Source organism: Rhodnius prolixus, unplaced genomic scaffold (assembly GCF_049639745.1).
Source record: "Rhodnius prolixus isolate KJV_2025 unplaced genomic scaffold, Rpr scaffold_8, whole genome shotgun sequence".
Taxonomy (NCBI): domain Eukaryota; kingdom Metazoa; phylum Arthropoda; class Insecta; order Hemiptera; family Reduviidae; genus Rhodnius; species Rhodnius prolixus.
In genome coordinates, this window is record NW_027411593.1 from 36,917,827 (window position 1) to 36,935,985 (window position 18,159).

Consider the following 18,159-nt stretch of genomic DNA (forward strand, 5'->3'; position numbering starts at 1 on the left):
CGAAAAGTTATCGTTGTTTCCGATTTTTTGTTGATTCATTAATCAAATAATTTATTTTTCAAATTTGAAAAATACTGGATTTAAAAAAAAAAATAAATTTGCCGCTTTAAAAATGCATGAATGAATGAAAATAAATTTATTATCCTGGGACTACTGTCCTCTTAGAATAAATACATGTACAGTTTGGAGGTGAGAAATAGGCAAGTATTTACAAAAAGTAAGAATAAAAATTAAGGATTCAATTATTATTTCGGAGGAAGCTGAGTAGAAAGGAGGTAATTGAACAGAAAGGATTTAAAGATGGAAAAGGTAGGAGCATGGCGGACAGATGAAGGTAAGGAGTTCCAGAGAGAGGTAGCACGAATTAAGAAAGATTCGTCAAAATAAATAAGTAAAAATAAAATTTTAAACAAAGAAATCGCCCCCCAAAAAATCGTTGAACTTAAATGCTACCATATGAATTTGATCAATTTATATTAAATTAAACATAAATAATAAAAAACGATAGTTTAATAGTTCTTAATACAAAATTTTTATAAAATTACAATAAAAGTCGGATCTTATAAATTAATCGATTAGATAATTACTTGTTCGAATAATAATTAATTCAATTGGACAGTAACCCAAAGGTGGAGGTCTCATGTCTCATCAGGTGACATGACGACCCAATTCTCTATCGATATCTCAGTCTCCATGTTGTGGCTGTATGTGTTCGTATTTATGGTAGAAATGGTTCGCACATTCCGTTCCAGCTGATGACAATATCTAGCTGGTTAATTTACCCGAAGGAAATGTACTAATCATCGAAATTAACCCCTAATTAGATGGCTAAATATCATTTCAATTGTTAATCGATATCTTAGTGTTTGGTAGAATAGTTGTTTTTTGCTTCTTTCTATTGTATAAATACCAACTATTTTCTTATAATCAGTATTATTATTATTTTTTTAAATGTTCAATATATGTAAGGACCAAGGCAGCCAGAATTCTATCTTCAATTCATTCAAATACTTTTTGCCATTCATTACTAAGATTTTTGGGAAATCCAATGTTTTTATTTTTTTGCATGAACACACCTGTTTGTGGTAGTTTAATTTCCTATCTGACAAGTCAAACTAATTGACCTCCGCTTTTTACCGAAGAAAGTTCTTGTAATTTATTCTATAAAACGTAAAATTATCAGAATGTCTAAAAACCTCATGAACGAAGGGAATTCGAGTGATGTTCCAGTACGTCGCTTTGTAGGTTAGTATTAATTTAACCAACACCACATACTTCTCCTTTTTTTTTATTTACGTAATTTAAGGCGCATCAATATCTGACGTCATTGGCGCCCAGAGCTCATTTTTTGGTCTCCGAACGGTTTTCACTCGTTACAGACAACAATTTCCATCACCGGACAGTCAGCTGATTTAGATAATCCGTTCACATAAACTAACATAGTCAAACCTTCCCTTAAAATCTTTGAATTTTTCCAAAAAATACACTCGATCACAATACACCCACATATTAGGGGAAAGAGGAAATAAAAATTATTTTATGGAGTAACGTGGTTGATTATTTAGAAGGCATTAGGTTTTGTAGCTCCTATTTACAAAATTTCTAAAAGGACATTGAACCCTAGTCTGTGCATCCGATACATTCCAGTTTGGGATGCCTAATTGCTCTTTGCGAATGTGTACATTCCAGTAAATGAGAATAATTAATTACATACAATGACAGTATATGATTCCATATGAAACACAGAGCCTCTGAGATTTAGGATAATTGGAAAGGATCAAAGACAAGGGCAGAAAATATCACAAAGTTATGGGAGAGCTCTCCCATAACTGGGCATGTATTCCCCAAAAGCGTCTGGTCAATTTTCCCCTATTCGGTCTAGTGGAGCGGAAGTGGGCAATACACAGATGTGGACTTGCCAGTGGAAAGGGATTAATGATCACATTGGGGTTTCATGTCCGAATTGGTTAATACGATGAACTTAAAAGCTTTCGATGGTTTATAACATCCAGCAGCACTAATTTCTAGCTGAAAACCTCCCGAACGGGATGTACGAGTACTCCTGATTTCCCTTCCACCCCTATCCTTTTTTTTTTTATCATCAAATCCCCTCTTTTAAGAAGAAAAGTTGAACTTCTTTCACAATCGATTTGGTCCATTATTGTGGGTGCCAATCCCCTGTTGTCATTGTCCTCTCAATAATAAAGTAGAAAACTGGATGCAGGATGGTGATGGCCCCCAGTACCAGCAAAAAAAAAAAGAAAAAGAAGAATGAATGAGTGAGAGCTACAAATTGGTTTAAGGGAGGACTTCCGTCATTTCCTGGCCCTATCAACTAGAGCAGGCAGGATGTTCAGAGGAGGAGATAGGGAAGGACAGTGAAGAGTTGAGAAAAAAGCCAAAAGAGATGGGAAAGTGAGTTTGAATGAAAAGTTGGTAGAGAAAGTACAAAAGGTTTTTCCGACAACATTTGAGTTCGGACCTAAAGTGAGGACTATTCTACCATCCTCCACTTCCAGGCATGGGGCCGTTCACCTACCATCTCCCCTCCGCATTTCCACCAGATGTTTCGTGAACAGACATGGAGTGGTGGGGGAGAGGTTAACAGAATTTTTGTGAAGTTTTTCCTCCGTCCATTGTTTTTTAACACAAGAGGGAAACTCTAGGACGTTAAGGGTACACTGTAATAAGTACCATGGGGGTTGGGCAAGGAGGAGGAGGAGCAGGAGAGTTTCGTCCTTCCTGTTTGGAACCTGGTGAATTTTTTATTTGATGTAACTTGTACACCCTGGACTTCCTACTTTCAACTTCAGGTATAACATTCTTTCATAGGCAGTTCTGACATTTATAAGGTTTGAAGAAGCTTATTTTACTTTTTCTTTTTTTTTTTTTATCCTCTGATATACGAAAGGAAAAGTAGGGTGCAAAAGGTTTGGAGAAAAGGTAAAAGCAAAGTTACACCCTCTGGAATCTCTGGCCAGCTCGGAACTCATTGGAAGAAGGCCGCCAAAAAAAGGAGGGTAAATGAATGGTAATTTATTTAAGTAATCTGGATGCTGTGTGGGAGTATGCGGGAGATGAAATTGGCAAGAAATTAAAAAACCCGTCTTGAGTATACAGGATTAGCTGCAGGTGAAGAAAGTCCGAGGGGGTAGAGACCTGGGCAGGATGCTAAGTAAAAGTGTTTTTCATCATTTTTCCCCCATCTTGAAGAAGAAGGAAGCACTGCGGTAAGTAGCAAAAGTCTGGCAGTTAGCGGAGTTTCTGGAATTAACACTTAATCAACAGTTTGGCGGTGACCCCTTTTTTTTCTCTTACTTTTAATAACCCTTGAACCCACTCATCATACCTTTTGAACCCCAGAGAGAAAAAAAATATTATTTTTAATTTGTGTGAAAATGCGACGTAATGAAAAAAGAGTAAAAAGTTGTGGAATTCATTGCTTATACTTCAGCTACCTGGAAGACAATTTTTGCCTTCTAAGTGGACGGACTTGAAGACGGAGTCTTCTTTCTAGCGAAAAGTTGTACACTTCTTTTAAAAACAGTGGAAGCCCAACGAAGGGAATGGCTAATGCAATAAAAACCTTCATCCCGCGCCAACAGAACTGGGAGAAGGTACGCCAGCAACTCCACCCTAGTCTTCGTTCCTATCCCTCCCCCCATTCTCCTACTTTAAAATCCAATAAAGGATTTCCACTTTTTGAATACTCTTCATTGAGCTCACTTGGGTTTGCCTGGGATGGCGTTCTCTCTCCTTTTTAAAATAAAAGTAATCACAAAATTATCGCTCTCCGGCGTAACTCCCCCTCCCTCTACCTCCCACACCTAATTCCCCATAGCTTTTCCTGTTTTATATTTTCCCTTCGAACGCCTTTTAAAAATTAATTTTAAGGTCTTCGTTTTTCATTCAGTTAACGGCAGGCTAAAGGTAATGGTGCTTAGTAAAAGCTCCTCCTTGTACCTCCTATTACTTCCCCCGACAAAGATTCTGTCAACTCCTTGGACACTAACCTGATTTTATGGAAAAACCTTCTTTTCATAAATAACAGCCGGATGGGCAAAAATAATTTGGTAGTGAAGAAATATCTTAATGACATCATAATCAGCTAAATTAACGTTGAATGAAAAACCTAATTTTTGAACAATTACCGCCTTATTAAAAATATATAAATATATAATTAACAAAATCTAGAGCCGGATCAACAAAAGGTCCTCTCCTCTTTGCGTAGATTGCAATGAGGAGGAGGATTTCAAACATGTAATAATGATATGTCCACGTTATGTGGTAGAAAGGAAACGAATGTTTGACAACATATACAGGTATTTAGATGCACCATTTCGCTACGAAGACAATATTCTCCACCAACATCTATGTGCTTGAGTCTATAGCAGAGCTAGCTAAGAAATATGAATGTATTTAAAAGTTATAGCCGATTAGAGTGAATGGAAGAAAATGCTTAGAGAAGGATTACGTGATTTTAATTTAGGTTAAGCTATAAGGATGGCAGGAATATAGAGTACTGATCCATCCATTAGTTGTAAGTTTGTATGTAAGCGAATGTATTTATAAGTAAGAATAGATATTCTAGTGATATTCTAGTGATAAGCACCTAGACGATGCTGGCTGTATGGCGGAAGTCAATGCCAAAAAAAAGGCAAAAAAAATCTAGAGCCTAGAATCTAGTCATGATCTTGACTTTTTTTTCATAGCCATTCACTCATACATTTATCTCTTAAAGAACGAATCTAAAAAAATTAAAATGTTTTTGAAAGAAATGATGGTTACAAACAAATTTAAACGTCTTGTTTACACGCACGATACGCACGATTTTCTATATTTTTTTTTTTTAACTGGATATTGTAAGCATCTAATCAGCAAGGATAACGCACGAGACGGTAACATAAGAGGAAACAAAATTCTCTACACCTCTCGATCGAAAAAAAATCGATCAGGGATACAATAAACTTGCATGGCTACAATGGATATAAATTAAAAGATATTTTAATAATTCTTTTTCAGGCAAGAGATTAGCTATGTGGTTAGAGTAGTGGATTCCCGACTCGCGGAAATACCGACTCCGAATCCAGTTGTTGGCCCTTAGATTTAGGAGCTTCTTTCAGCTCACTGCCCGGTTGTGGACAGTGTTGTCTGTAACGAGAGAACACTGCCTAGAGGCCGGACAGTGCACTGGAAAAAAGCTCCGGGCGGCAATAAGCTCAGATGTTGATGCGCCTTAAATCATTATAAAAAAAATAAATAATTATTTTTCAATTTAGTAGTGATTATACTAGTACCGCAATACATAAACATCATGCATGGTTAGCAGAACTGTAGTGTACAAATTATTACAGCACAAGTTTCAATCCATTTTTAAAGTTTCAATCCATTCCTCATTGTATCTAATCTTTTATTTTAATCATTTTTTGTAAAATTCTAAAAGAATGGGTAATTATTCTTCCCTCTAAACTAACATTTTAGGAAAGGATTGGCATTAAATTTAATTCGAAATTTTAAAGGAAATGCATAAATTGAATTTTGATTGAGAATTATAGAATATTAAAGTAAGTTGAGAGGTTATTCAAAAATTATTTCTTTTCAAATGTGATTCGAAAGCAATGAATACAATCCTAGTGACCCACTCAGTTATAAAATCAATGTTTAATTCCTGCAGATCGTTTTTTTTCAGATCGCAGAGAAAGGGTTGTACGTTGTTATGAGCTCAGAAAAGAAGGGTTGTACTAGAAAAAAAAAGAAGAGGAATAAGTGAGTGGTTGGGTTAGTAACAAGGAGATGGGTTCATAAATAAGGAGCAAGGAATGCTTAAACATTACCCACGGAACATAATATAGAAGGAGGAGGAGATCAATTTCCATATAACCCACTCGGCAGGCTTAACGAGAGGAAGAGTTAAATAGCGGCAGCATCAGCCAGAAAGAGAGATTTTTAATTTAAGAGATGCGCAGCATCCCCTGGCTCCATGGTGGGGGAGGGGCGGACTGTGGCATTCTCCTCGACTTGACCATTGTATAATTTTTTTTTTTTCCAAAAGGGAAGTTCCTGTCCACTCTCATTCAACATCCCCCATCTACTTCTTCTTTTTTTTAACTTCCCTTTTGTATACAAACAAATACTTGGATGTAAACAAACCATAGTAAATGTAAAACGAAGAACTAATGGCCCACAATTATTACTATTACAGAATAAAGACATAGCCAATTTTGCATAATTAGAAATGTTGATTCAAGAAAAATCAGAATAATCTGAAAGGAAGGACTTAACAATGAGATAAAATGCATCAGTTTGAAGGACTCGTACTAAAATTATTTGGTTTCCAATTCCCTGTTTTTTTTTTTTGTTTTTTTTAGATGATTTAAGGCGCGTCAACATCTAAGGTTATTGGCGCCCGGAGCTTTTTTTCAGTGCACTGCTAGCCTCCGCACAGTGCTCTCTCTCATACAGACAACACTGTCCATCACCGGACAGTGAGCTGTAAGAAGCTCCTAGGAAGAGAAAGCTCCTAGAAAGGGTCAGTAGCTGGATTCGAACCGGGGACCTCCGCGTGGGAATCCAATACACTAACCGCATAGCTAATCCCTTCCCTAAATTCACCTAAATGGAATAAAATCGTTTGTAGATACCACAAGTTTTACATTTTAAATTTTTGGTCCAAAAAAAATGTGCTCAAAAGTTCCGATAATGATTTAATGGGCAGTACCCAGAGTGAATACATTTTTTTTTTTTTGACCAAATTTGATCTCAACGTTTCGGGTACCATAAATTGCTCTTTATACCAGGAGCTTTACTTTTTAGACGTGGAAAGAAGTATGCGTTATAACCGAATTCATTTTGTTGGCAAGCATTCAAGCCTGTACGGTTACAATATACCATTTTTCTCATCCTTAATGGAGCTCCTAGATACAGGACACCAATGATCACCGAAATGTTGAAAATACTTAGGGTAAAAAACATAAAATCGGTCATTTTTCTCTTTATTACGTAAGGGAAAGTTAAAAAAGAAGCATGAAGTACAAAAAAAGAAAATTCAGACTCAAAATTTTACTAGTACCTAAGAAGGTACAAAGTACAAGAATCGTTCACCATCTTTATTAAATACCTGTCCTGGAAACCAAATTCTAGTCCTACAACCAGCATTATGTTCCTAAATTCATGACCTTCCCCATAATCTAGGAAGCAATGCTCAATTTAATGATGAAAGACGACACTGGCGCAGAATATAAAGCTGCGGTGAAAGAAGGTATTTTATAACTTGTTAAGGAATTCAATACGTGTAGTTTCGATAGAAGAATCGAATCGAAACTAAAAATTTATCAGTAATTTTACATCAAAATGCACGAATAATCGAATCAGTTCTGCCACAAAAAAAGAAGAAGAACTTCAAAACATAAATCCTGCAATAAAAACTTTTATTAAATGATAAAGTTATCGTTTCCCTCAGTTTTATTACAATTATTGCTTTTAATTTTATTTTTAATTTTTTTAATCTAACTCTTATTTTTTTGCCCTGTTTTAATCTACTTCTTTTTTTCGAGAGGATTCTAAATCTCAAGAATGCGTATCATTAGGCACTCTCGATTGTAAAAATACACGTGGCGTCCTTAATATTTTTTTTCTTTTATTAATTTTTATTACTATTTTTATCAAAGAATAATACTGGTAATTAAAATTAAAATAATTAAACCTCTTTTTTAATTTTTACTCAAACTGTTAAAAGTAAATTATTATTAAATTTTTTTTGCAGATAAGGTTTCGAGGTCAGAGGTGGTGAGCACATATTACAATTTACTATAAATCGAAAAGCCTCTTTATACTAGGATAAGGTCTAAGATTCAAGCCCAGAGTATAGGCAAGACATCTGTAATCATGTTTCTTAATTGAAAATAGAAAATCGCTAAAACTGATTCATTGTAAAAAATCATTTACATTTTGGTTTTTAAATAAAAATTATTGGCAAATTCTACGAGGGTCGTTTGAAAAGTCCGTGCAAAGTCAGAGAGATAGCACTACTGGCGCGTATCGACGTTATGTTTAGTTAGTAGCATCTCTTGGAAGAACACACACCAAGTTTCAGCCAGATCGGTCTATTTCTTTGTGTTTGGCATTCGTTTGAATCGAGGAAGTAGAGTGATTTTCAAAAAATAGACGAAAAAGAATTTCGTGTGTTGATTAAACACTACTTTATGAAAGGCAAAACGCCTCAGGAGACTAAAGAGAAGCTTGATAAACATTATGGTGACTCTGCACCTTCGATTAGAACAGTTTATAAGTGGTTTCAAAATTTTCGGAGCGGCCGTATGGGCACAAGTGACGCTGAACGTTCTGGACGCCCTGTTGAGGTTACTACTCCAGAAATCATTGATAAAATCCATTATATGGTGATGGATGACAGAAGAGTGAAGGTGCGTGAGATTGCTAGTGCTGTGGGCATCTCGAATGAACGGGTACATAATATTTTGCATCAACATTTGGACATGACAAAGCTATCCGCAAGATGGGTGCCGCGATTGCTCACGCTTGACCAAAAACGAAATCGTGTGAACTGTTGCAAGGACGGTTTGCAGCTGTTCCAGAAGAATCCGCAGGACTTTAAGCGTCGTTTCGTCACTGTGGATGAAACATGGATACATCACTACACTCCTGAGACCAAAGAACAAACTAAACAATGGGTTACCAAGGGGGAATCTGCGCCAAAAAAGGCGAAGACCGTTCCTTCGGCTGGAAAGATTATGGCGACTGTCTTTTGGGATTCGCAAGGAATAATCCTCATCGACTATCTGGAAAAGGGTAAAACTATTACAGGTGCATATTATTCATCGTTATTGGACTGTTTGAAAACCGAGCTGCAAGAAAAACGCCCACGATTGGCCCACAAACCATCACGACAACGCACCAGCTCACACCTCAGCAGTTGTGGTCGCAAAATTAATGGAAATAGGGTTCCAACTCGTTACACATCCCCCCCATTCACCATATTTGGCTCCCTCGGACTACTATTTGTTCCCAAATATGAAGAAATGGCTGGCGGGAAAAAGATTTTATTCAAACGAGGAGGTGATTGCAGAAACGAATGGCTATTTTTCAGACTTGGACAAATCCTATTATTCGGAAGGGATCAACAAACTAGAGCAGCGTTGGACGAAGTGTATAAGCCTAAAAGGAGACTATGTTGAAAAATAAAAAAGGTTTACCCCCAAAAATTAAGTAGTTTTTATTTTTGCACGGACTTTTCAAACGACCCTCGTATTTAATCTTTAAAAAATAATAATTTTTCGGAATGAACCTTGGGTTTCCTTAAGTCCTAAAATTAAAAAAAGAAAAAAAGAAAAAAGTAACTTGTGCAACAGGTGTTTTCTCCTATTCTTTTAGTTCTGACCATATATATAATATATTGGACCCTATATAATATAACATGTATTGAATAACTATATAGAATGGTTTATGGGTTAATATTGTATCAAATACTTTCACACACGCGCACATTATGTAAACATTACTTTGTATGTAAAAGACCCACACGCACACTCAAGAGTATCAATAGCAGGTTGTCATGGTAACGAAAAGCTGGACCACTAGTGTTATAACCTTCTACCCCCACTACCCCTCCGCTCTTTGGTATTGATCCATTAAAACTATCCCCTAGAACCACATGGCACTTGTAACCAAATATCTATGTATATATGTATACACCTAACCTATACATTATAGACCATGTAAAATTTGCAATCATCAATATTTCACCAGGATAAAGTCAAAAAATTTATTTTAAAAGAAAATGAAAAGTAGAAGAATATTGAAGAAGGGTAGTTTTTTCAATTCACTTGTGGAAAATAGTAATGATGAAAATGATAATTTTAACATTTTGGAAAATCGTATCGAAAAAAGTTTATTTCTATCGGAAAAACTAATTCTAGTTTTCATTTTTAGTTATTAAATTACATCATTGGAGGCTACAATATACAGGGTGGAACCGGATAAGTGACGAAAATTTTTTCTGTTAAACTACATTCAAAATGTAGTACAACGCCGCCTCAACGAGTGTCCTATCTCTATCTGTTAGAAAGTTATGATTTTTTCAGGTTTTTTTCGACTAAACCCGACCTTACGTCATAAAAACACTATTTCTCATCTTGTGCCTCACTTATTTACATTTTTCACCTCATTTTCGGATTTAGCATTAAATTTCCTATAATAATAGATCAATTTCGTAGTTATTTAACTTTAATCAGATTCATTTATTACAATAAGAACGTTAATTTTTTTAGGAATTTAGAATTTTCATGAATTTTCAAAAATTAGCCTCTTCGACAAAATTGGTGGGGGGCAATGCGAAAACGCGCTCGGTTATACGTCAGGAATCGAGGTCGGCATTTTGAGAACATAATACATCAATAATTACTAAATAATTATGTATTTTACATGCTTAAAGAAATGATTTTGTTAATAAATAATAATTTTGATATGCGAGTACGCTTCATCCAGTCCCCTTTGCTTCCTTCGCTAACACCGTGTTTTTCAGCACTTTCTCAGTAATAGACCAAAGAAAACAGCTATTATTGAAACTGATTATTATACCATTGAAAAGAGTATTAAAAGGAGCAGTTTTTGGGAAATTTGACAGCCTCTAAGATCAATTTTGTCGAAGAGGCTAATTTTTGAAAATTCATGAAAATTCTAAATTCCAAAAAAAATTAACGTTCTTATTGTAATAAATGAATCTGTTTAAAGTTAAATACCTACGAAATTGATCTATTATTATAGGAAATTTAATGCTGAATCTGAAAATAAGGTGAAAAATGTAAATAAGTGAGGCACAAGTTGAGAAATAGTATTTTTATGACGTAAGGTCGGGTTTAGTCGAAAAAAACCTGAAAAAATCATAACTTTTATCCGGTTCCACCCTGTATATTGTCATACAACTAACGAACATCAGCTTAAAAATTAATTCAAGAACTTAAAAAAACAAAAAGATTACGAAAGAATATACAATTTAAAAACGCTATACGAAATTGGTAAGAACAACTAGCGATGAACAAGGTGCCAAAATTCGATTTTAATACTTCCTTTTATGAAAATACGAAACAAAAAAGTTTCAAATTCATACTTCCGCATTAGCAGTTTCCATTAAACTTAAAAGATTTTTAGTAAAAATTTATTGAATTTTCCCTAAGATTAATTGGTAAAAACCGTACAATTCATTTAAAATGGGCAAATCAAGTGTCCTTAACTCTAAACAGCATCTAGAACTGGATCTCGGTAAGCTCCATTGTAAGAACTACAGAAATGGTATTTTTTGGAAAAAATTGTGAGATATTATGGACACGGCAAAAAAAGCACAAATGATTCTCTCTCTAACAAAGTCAATATTATTATTGAACAAATTGTTGAATTTAACCTAAAAACAGAGGAAAATTTTGTAGGGCGCTGAGATTAGAACAAAAAAGATGATCAAAAGTTCTAAGAAAGGTCCACCAAAAAAATGGAGGCTCATTCTCTGATTTACACCCATAAATGGAGCAAAGGGTCAAGATTATCCGGCTCCTGATGACCAGCATCATAGACCCTCAATTTTGGGAACTACTTCTTATTACATGACGTTAACTTTATATACCAAAACAGGTCACCAAAAGTACCCGGAAACATAGAATGCTAATAAAAAGGACTTGATATCCTTATTATATCCTACTCAACATTTAAAACCTGACGAATTATGAAACACGAGAAAATTAAATAAGAAAATCTGAACTATAAATAACTTTAAAATGTGATTAGGGTTGGAATATATTTGACTTTATCCGTCTTAGAATGCATCTTTAGCGCATCCCTAACCAGTTTAGGACTTTAAAGCATAAGAATTCAACTAAAGAGAGAATTCAACTTCCATTATATTTCCGCCTCACACTACACTTCTTAATAGTTGAAATCAAAATTACCTCTGATGAGAGATGCAAGTTCGAATCAGGAATACAAGAAACAAACATACTATGGCGGGTAAAAATTAGCAATATACTTTGTTTTAATGTTAACATTGGCTAATCCAATTATTGTCCCAAACTTTTATCTAGTATGCATTCACTTAATGCATTTTAATATAAACAAAGTTTACGAAACTATAACCGAAACAAAACTTCTTCTTTTTTTGGGGGCGAGGTAAGAAGAGGAAACGGAAGGAATTACTCTTAACTCTGTACAAAGGTGCTGACAAAATTATTATAGAGAATATTATAGAGATAAGATATTAGTTGTGTGAAGGGTTATATTTTCCATTATTAAAGGGAAGAAGGGTCACATTCAGGGCTTGTAGCCGACAACATGTGCATATATTGATCATAGGCACTGTAATAAGGCGCATATGTGGGCCATATTAAGTGTGGAAGAATTAAACTTAGTTTTTTGTAAATTTTTTTTATTAACGAATTCTGTTTAAATAAACAACTTATTTTAAAAAAGTATTTGAATATTTTGTTATTTCGCGTATTATTGATATCGCAAGTTTTATTTCTTCTGAATGATATTCGCTTCATTGGTGTTAAGGATTGGAATTTTGATTTGTCGTGAATAGATTTAAATTTAATCGCGTAGTGTTAGCTAAAATTTGGAAAATTTAATTTTCTCCATATTATTATTGATTTTATTGTCTTTTAATGCGGACGAATGCTGGACGGATGCTTTTCAGATTAGCATCTTGGATATAAGAAAATAAGTTACCTAAATTCCAAAGTGTCCGGTTATAAGAGCGGCAATTTAAAACGAATCTCCATTAAGTTTTGAAAACGTCTAGTAAAATATGGCGATTCTTCTAATACGACTTCCTAGACTTTTTAAGAATATCCTAAACTTGTACATTAAACAATGGATATGTTACGGTAAAAGGTAGATATTGCGGCAAATGTACACATTTTCCGGTAAATGTGCACATTTTCCTCCTCGTTTTGGTAATGTGCATTCAATTAACATTTACAATTTCAAAGAAGGGAAATGTACATTGAATTCACAATGACCATGTCATTTTGGTAAATGTGAGCATACAAAATACGAAATACATTCTTTATTTAATGTTTTGCTCTTCACTTCTTTCTTCATCTCTACTTTCTTAAGGGGAATTTTCAAAAAAACTTATAAACTTTTACCCCTGGCAAATATTTAACAAAATTTTGTTATACTCCCGATAAATATTTGCACAGTTATAATAAAGAAAAGTATGTTATTATTATTATTATTTGTTTGCTTCCCATCGTATTGGTCCTGAAAAACTAGGACGAAAATTGTATTTATGAATATTGGGATCATAACCTACGACATATTATATAATATGCAAAGAAAAGTATGTTTTGTTTGTCATTTACATTTTTTAATTAAAATAATTTTCGTTATTAAAGCCTTTTGTATTATGTTTATTTAAATAAATATTTTTTGACTGCAACAACATTTTTAATTTATTTGTATTCCAACTTTTCTTAAAACATGAAGGTAAGAGTATACATTTACCAAAACGTGAAGGCAAGAGTACACATTTGCCGGGAAATGTACATATACATTATATTCAGTTCACATACGAGCCTAACTTTTTAGGAAATGTACACATTTTACGGTAAAAGTGTACATATCCCAAGAGTGTACATTTACCGTAACATATATATATATAAGCTTAAGGAGTTATCAGGAAACTAACTTTATATCCTATAGTGCGAGAAGAACCCTAAAGAACATACAAGGAGTTGGAAGAAAAGTCTTAATTATGGGACCAAAATTTGTGGGAACAAAGCTATTTACAGCTAGCAGACCACCAGAACATCATCTACTATTTCAATGCACAGCTAGATAATGGAAGGAGCTCCTGTTTTTGGGTTTTCGATTGAAAAGGGAGGGGGGGGGGAACACCGTCCGGAAAGAGGAGACTTGAGTTTCGAGAAAACACTATCCGGTTTCCCCATTTTAAAAATTATTTACTTGAATTAAGAAGTTTAATTTATTTGACATAGACCATTTGGCTTCGAAACCACCAAAAGAAACTCGTACTATAAATACTAAAGAACTGAAAGAATTAAGTATTACTTTTATATTAAGACTCGAGAATTTATATTCACAAGGGACATTTATTCAGATCCTCCTTCTTATTTTGTGTTTTAGAAAAAAAAAGGGAATATAACCACCAAAAATTTAAAAACAAAAAACAAAAAATAAATATAAAAATCATTTAAAAAAACACAATAAAAAAAAAACACTAACCTGTATGTAACCTCGTATGCTGTTGTACGTGCGATAATTGTTTGAACCTGCGTTCGCAATAGGAACACTTGTACGGTTTCTCTCCCGTATGGACCCTTATATGCTGCACCAATTGGTGATTTGAGGAAAATGATTTTAGGCACTGTTGGCACTGGTGCGGCTTGTTTACTTCCGGCGGTCGTTGCAGTTCCCGAGCGTGCATCTGCATAGCGGACTTCCGCATGAAGATCTGCAAAAAATATATATATATATATTAACAAAGTTTTTGTTATAATAATTTCTGAGAGAGAGAACCAAAAAACCGAAAAGATAATAAATCTAAAAAATATGTAAAGAAATTATCACCTAAAATAAAATAGAGAAATAAATATATAATAATGGTAAAACGTTTTATTTTTTTTTGGATAAAGTAAATTTATTAAAAGTTTTGAAAAAATGAATACATATTTTAAAATCGTTCCCTCTTCTCAGACACCAACTTTATAACTTCCGATAATCCATTAACTAATTAAAAATTTACTTTAAAATTGTTTATTATTATTTTATTTTTTTTGAATTTATCAATTCTACGGAAATTGGTACGCACACAATCTTTTTTACTGAAATTTATTAAAGTTTAAGGTAAATCTTATTTTCACTTTATTTTAAAGTTAATTAATTTTTAATATTTCCTTTTTGTTTGTTTTAAATTTAAAAGAAAATAACCCCCCCCCCCCGAAACTTTTCGTATAAGAATATTTGATAATGGTTGTGTACACGTTTTGAAAATTTACGATGAATTTTTTAATCAGAATTAAACTTTTCACTTAATGATTTGTGAAGTAAATATTTGTAATCTTGTCAGATATTTTTTTTGAGGGGCGGAAATGAATTTCCATAAGAAATACATATTTTCTGATTTTAAAAAGTTTTCCTGCAACTAGTATGTACATAGGTATGGCGGTACACATATGGAATGCATAACTTTAAGAACAGAAAACCATGGTAAATTCAAACGATATTTCTTTGAGGTTTTCCTTTGTAAAGGACAATATAAATATATCAGTTTTCCGTTTTATTGTGGAAAACGTTTCCAATGTTTCCCTTTATGCTCATGCATACATATTTATTTTAAAATATCTAAGAAATACCTTATTTAAATCGTTATTTGCCAAGAAAAATGGAATTTCCACGAAGTACTGAGGGCATTCAAAAAGTATGTTCTTTGCGAGGAGTACTGTCCGAGGTGGAGGTTACATTTTGTTATAGTTACAATCAGGTGATTTCAATAGAGTTACTGCCTTATTTTTATTTATTTATTTATTTTTTTTGGCGCATCGACTGCTGAGGTCATTAGCGCCCCTAATCATTTTAGTCTTATCTCTTGTTTTATCCACTAGAGCTGGGTCGGCACGCGGTTCCTTCGGGCTTCCACATACTGCACCTTGCCGAGCAAGGTAGGGTGGAGCCCAGTACTGCCTTATTAATTGACATTTCCTTAATGTAATATTAATTACAGAAGAAAGACAAACAAATTAAAAGAAAAAGAAAAAGAATAACTTAAAGCTCAACTGGATCAAGGCACCATTGAAGTCACCTGACTACAGCTTAACCTGACTTAAATTTTTTACCCCAAGTTTAAAATTGAAAGAAAATTTTTTTAAAAAATTTAGAGGGCACCACTTGTTTGCTGTTTACTTTTAATAAAAGGAAAATTCGTACTCTGATAATATTTTTATTTCTTTCTTTTTCCAGTAAAGTGATATTTTCGGTGTATTTTGGTAAAAACGATCCAAAAAAATTTAACACTTCCTTTTTATCGAAACTGAGCGGAGAGCAATATAAATTTACTTGATTTTTCTTTAAATTTAATGCCCAATTTTATTTTATTCGATTTAATAATTGGGACAGTTAAATTTTTTAAAAAAATAATTATTAATACTTTTGAAGTTATTGAAAAACGCTAGATAAAGAATACTTGCGTAAATAAACATAAATACAAAATAGTAATCTACAATTCTGTAAAATTCAAACTCCTGATGTAATGAAAAGGACAAGATAAAAAAAATGAAGGGAAAGAAATCAACTCAAGATGAATAAGGATCATGCAATCAACAAAAATCAATCAATCAAATTACTCATGCATAACTTTTCTTTTTTTTTTTTCTTTGATTTTAAATCATAATAAAAACTTGATCATTACATGATTTTTATAAAGTAAATTTTGTACATCAGCATTGTTGTAAGCTGCGCTGTAATCAGCAGTCTTCATCATCTGTAAGCAGTCCAATAACACGGAGGAATAAACTTTAGTTTGGAAATTGTTATTAATATTAATTAAATCCTTACCCATAGATGGAGTGTAAGTTTTTAATTTAATTTAATTGAATGTGTAATGGCTGTTCTGTGTGTGTGTGTGTGTGTATGAGAGTTTCTTTTTTGGCGGAAACCACAATCAAATTTTAAACGCGAAATTCTAATTAACCTTGTAAATTGTTCTCAGCAAATAATAATTTAACAAAAAAAAAACAATAATAATCGATTTTCCTGATTATAATATTGAATATTCTACAATTAATTAAGGTCAAAATTTAATTAAATTTATTTAGGTAATGTTTGAGTATGTGTACAATGCGACTGGAGTTTCCATTATAGGGAAATATACACCCTGGCCAGAATGTGTTGGGTCAATAAATTTGTGAAAAATTTAAAATCAACTTTTCTCAACCGGGCCGGAAACTGTTACTAATAAAATCTAATAAATTATAGTAAAAAGGGGTATGTTAACAGTTTTTAACAAAAACAGTATATAAACAGATAATGCGAAGTTGGTTTAAGAAGTTAATCATCAAAAAACTGCACCTATACGAGGTGTGGCGATTAAATAACGAGACAATTGCTGTAAAATATTTTATTTTAAATTTATATATATTTAGTTATTATCACCTTCAATATATACCCCTCCCCTATCCCTATAACGCTCCATGCGAATTTACCATTGTTCGAAACGGTGCTGGAAGTCTTTTTCTGTGAGCTCCTGCAATGACGCGTGCCGCTCTTTCACAGCTTCAACGGACTGAAATCGTGCTCCTTTCAATGCAGACTTTGACTTTGGGGAACAGATCTAAAGACACATGGGGCCAGATCAGGTGAATAAGGAGGATGGTCTAAAACTGGAGATATTGTACTTGGCTAGAAACGTCGTCTTGACGGACAATGCAGTGTGAGCCGGCGTGTTGTCTTGTCACGGAGAACCCCGTGACTTGTTCTTTCACAAATCGGGTCGTCGTTTTTTTTCCTTACTCTTTCACGGAGTTGAGTGAGCACCTCACCGGTAGTAATGTTTGATTAATTATAATCAATATTTTCATCCGTTTTGGACGTGGAAAGGCGACCCGGGCGGTCATCATCTCCGACGTCTTCTCGGGCCATCTTGAAAACGCTTGAACCACTCAAAAACTCGCGCACGTGATAAAACATTCATCCAGCCATAAACTTCTTTTAATAAAAGATAAGTATCAGAAGCGGTTTTACCAAGTTTTGATGTGAAATTTCACGACAATTTCGTTACTCAACTACACATGTGTAGTATCCTGTTTTTCGGCAAAACGAAACTAACACCTCTTACACAAACGACGGTTCCGGTCAGACAGATTTCTCTACAAACACGTGAGACGCTGCAATAGTTAAGAGAAGGCTTTACGCTGTACAGCTGTCGGTCGTTAGGATTTGGCGCATGCATTGTAGCAGCATCAGTCTCGTTATTAAATAGCCAAAACTCGTAGATTGGAAAACAGCCCAAATCTTCTTTAAAGAATGGGGCACATCCTCTTTTAAGGGTGTAAATATTTGCAACAACATGGATCAAATTAATTACGAGTAAAAAAAAACGTGTGCCCCCTCCAAAAATGGGCAAAAACGGCCTTTTCAAAA

At 33.9% G+C, this 18,159-nt stretch overlaps 1 protein-coding gene across 1 annotated transcript in view; it reads right to left on the reverse strand.

Annotated features, from left to right (window-relative positions):
* The window catches only part of dati (zinc finger protein datilografo), a 211,583-nt gene that overhangs the window by 90,206 nt on the left and 103,218 nt on the right, over window positions 1-18,159 (reverse strand). The window contains exon 5 of the mRNA XM_074122726.1: window positions 14,248-14,476. Within this exon, the coding sequence (XP_073978827.1) occupies window positions 14,248-14,476 (229 nt within the window). The remainder of the gene's footprint in view (window positions 1-14,247; window positions 14,477-18,159) is intronic.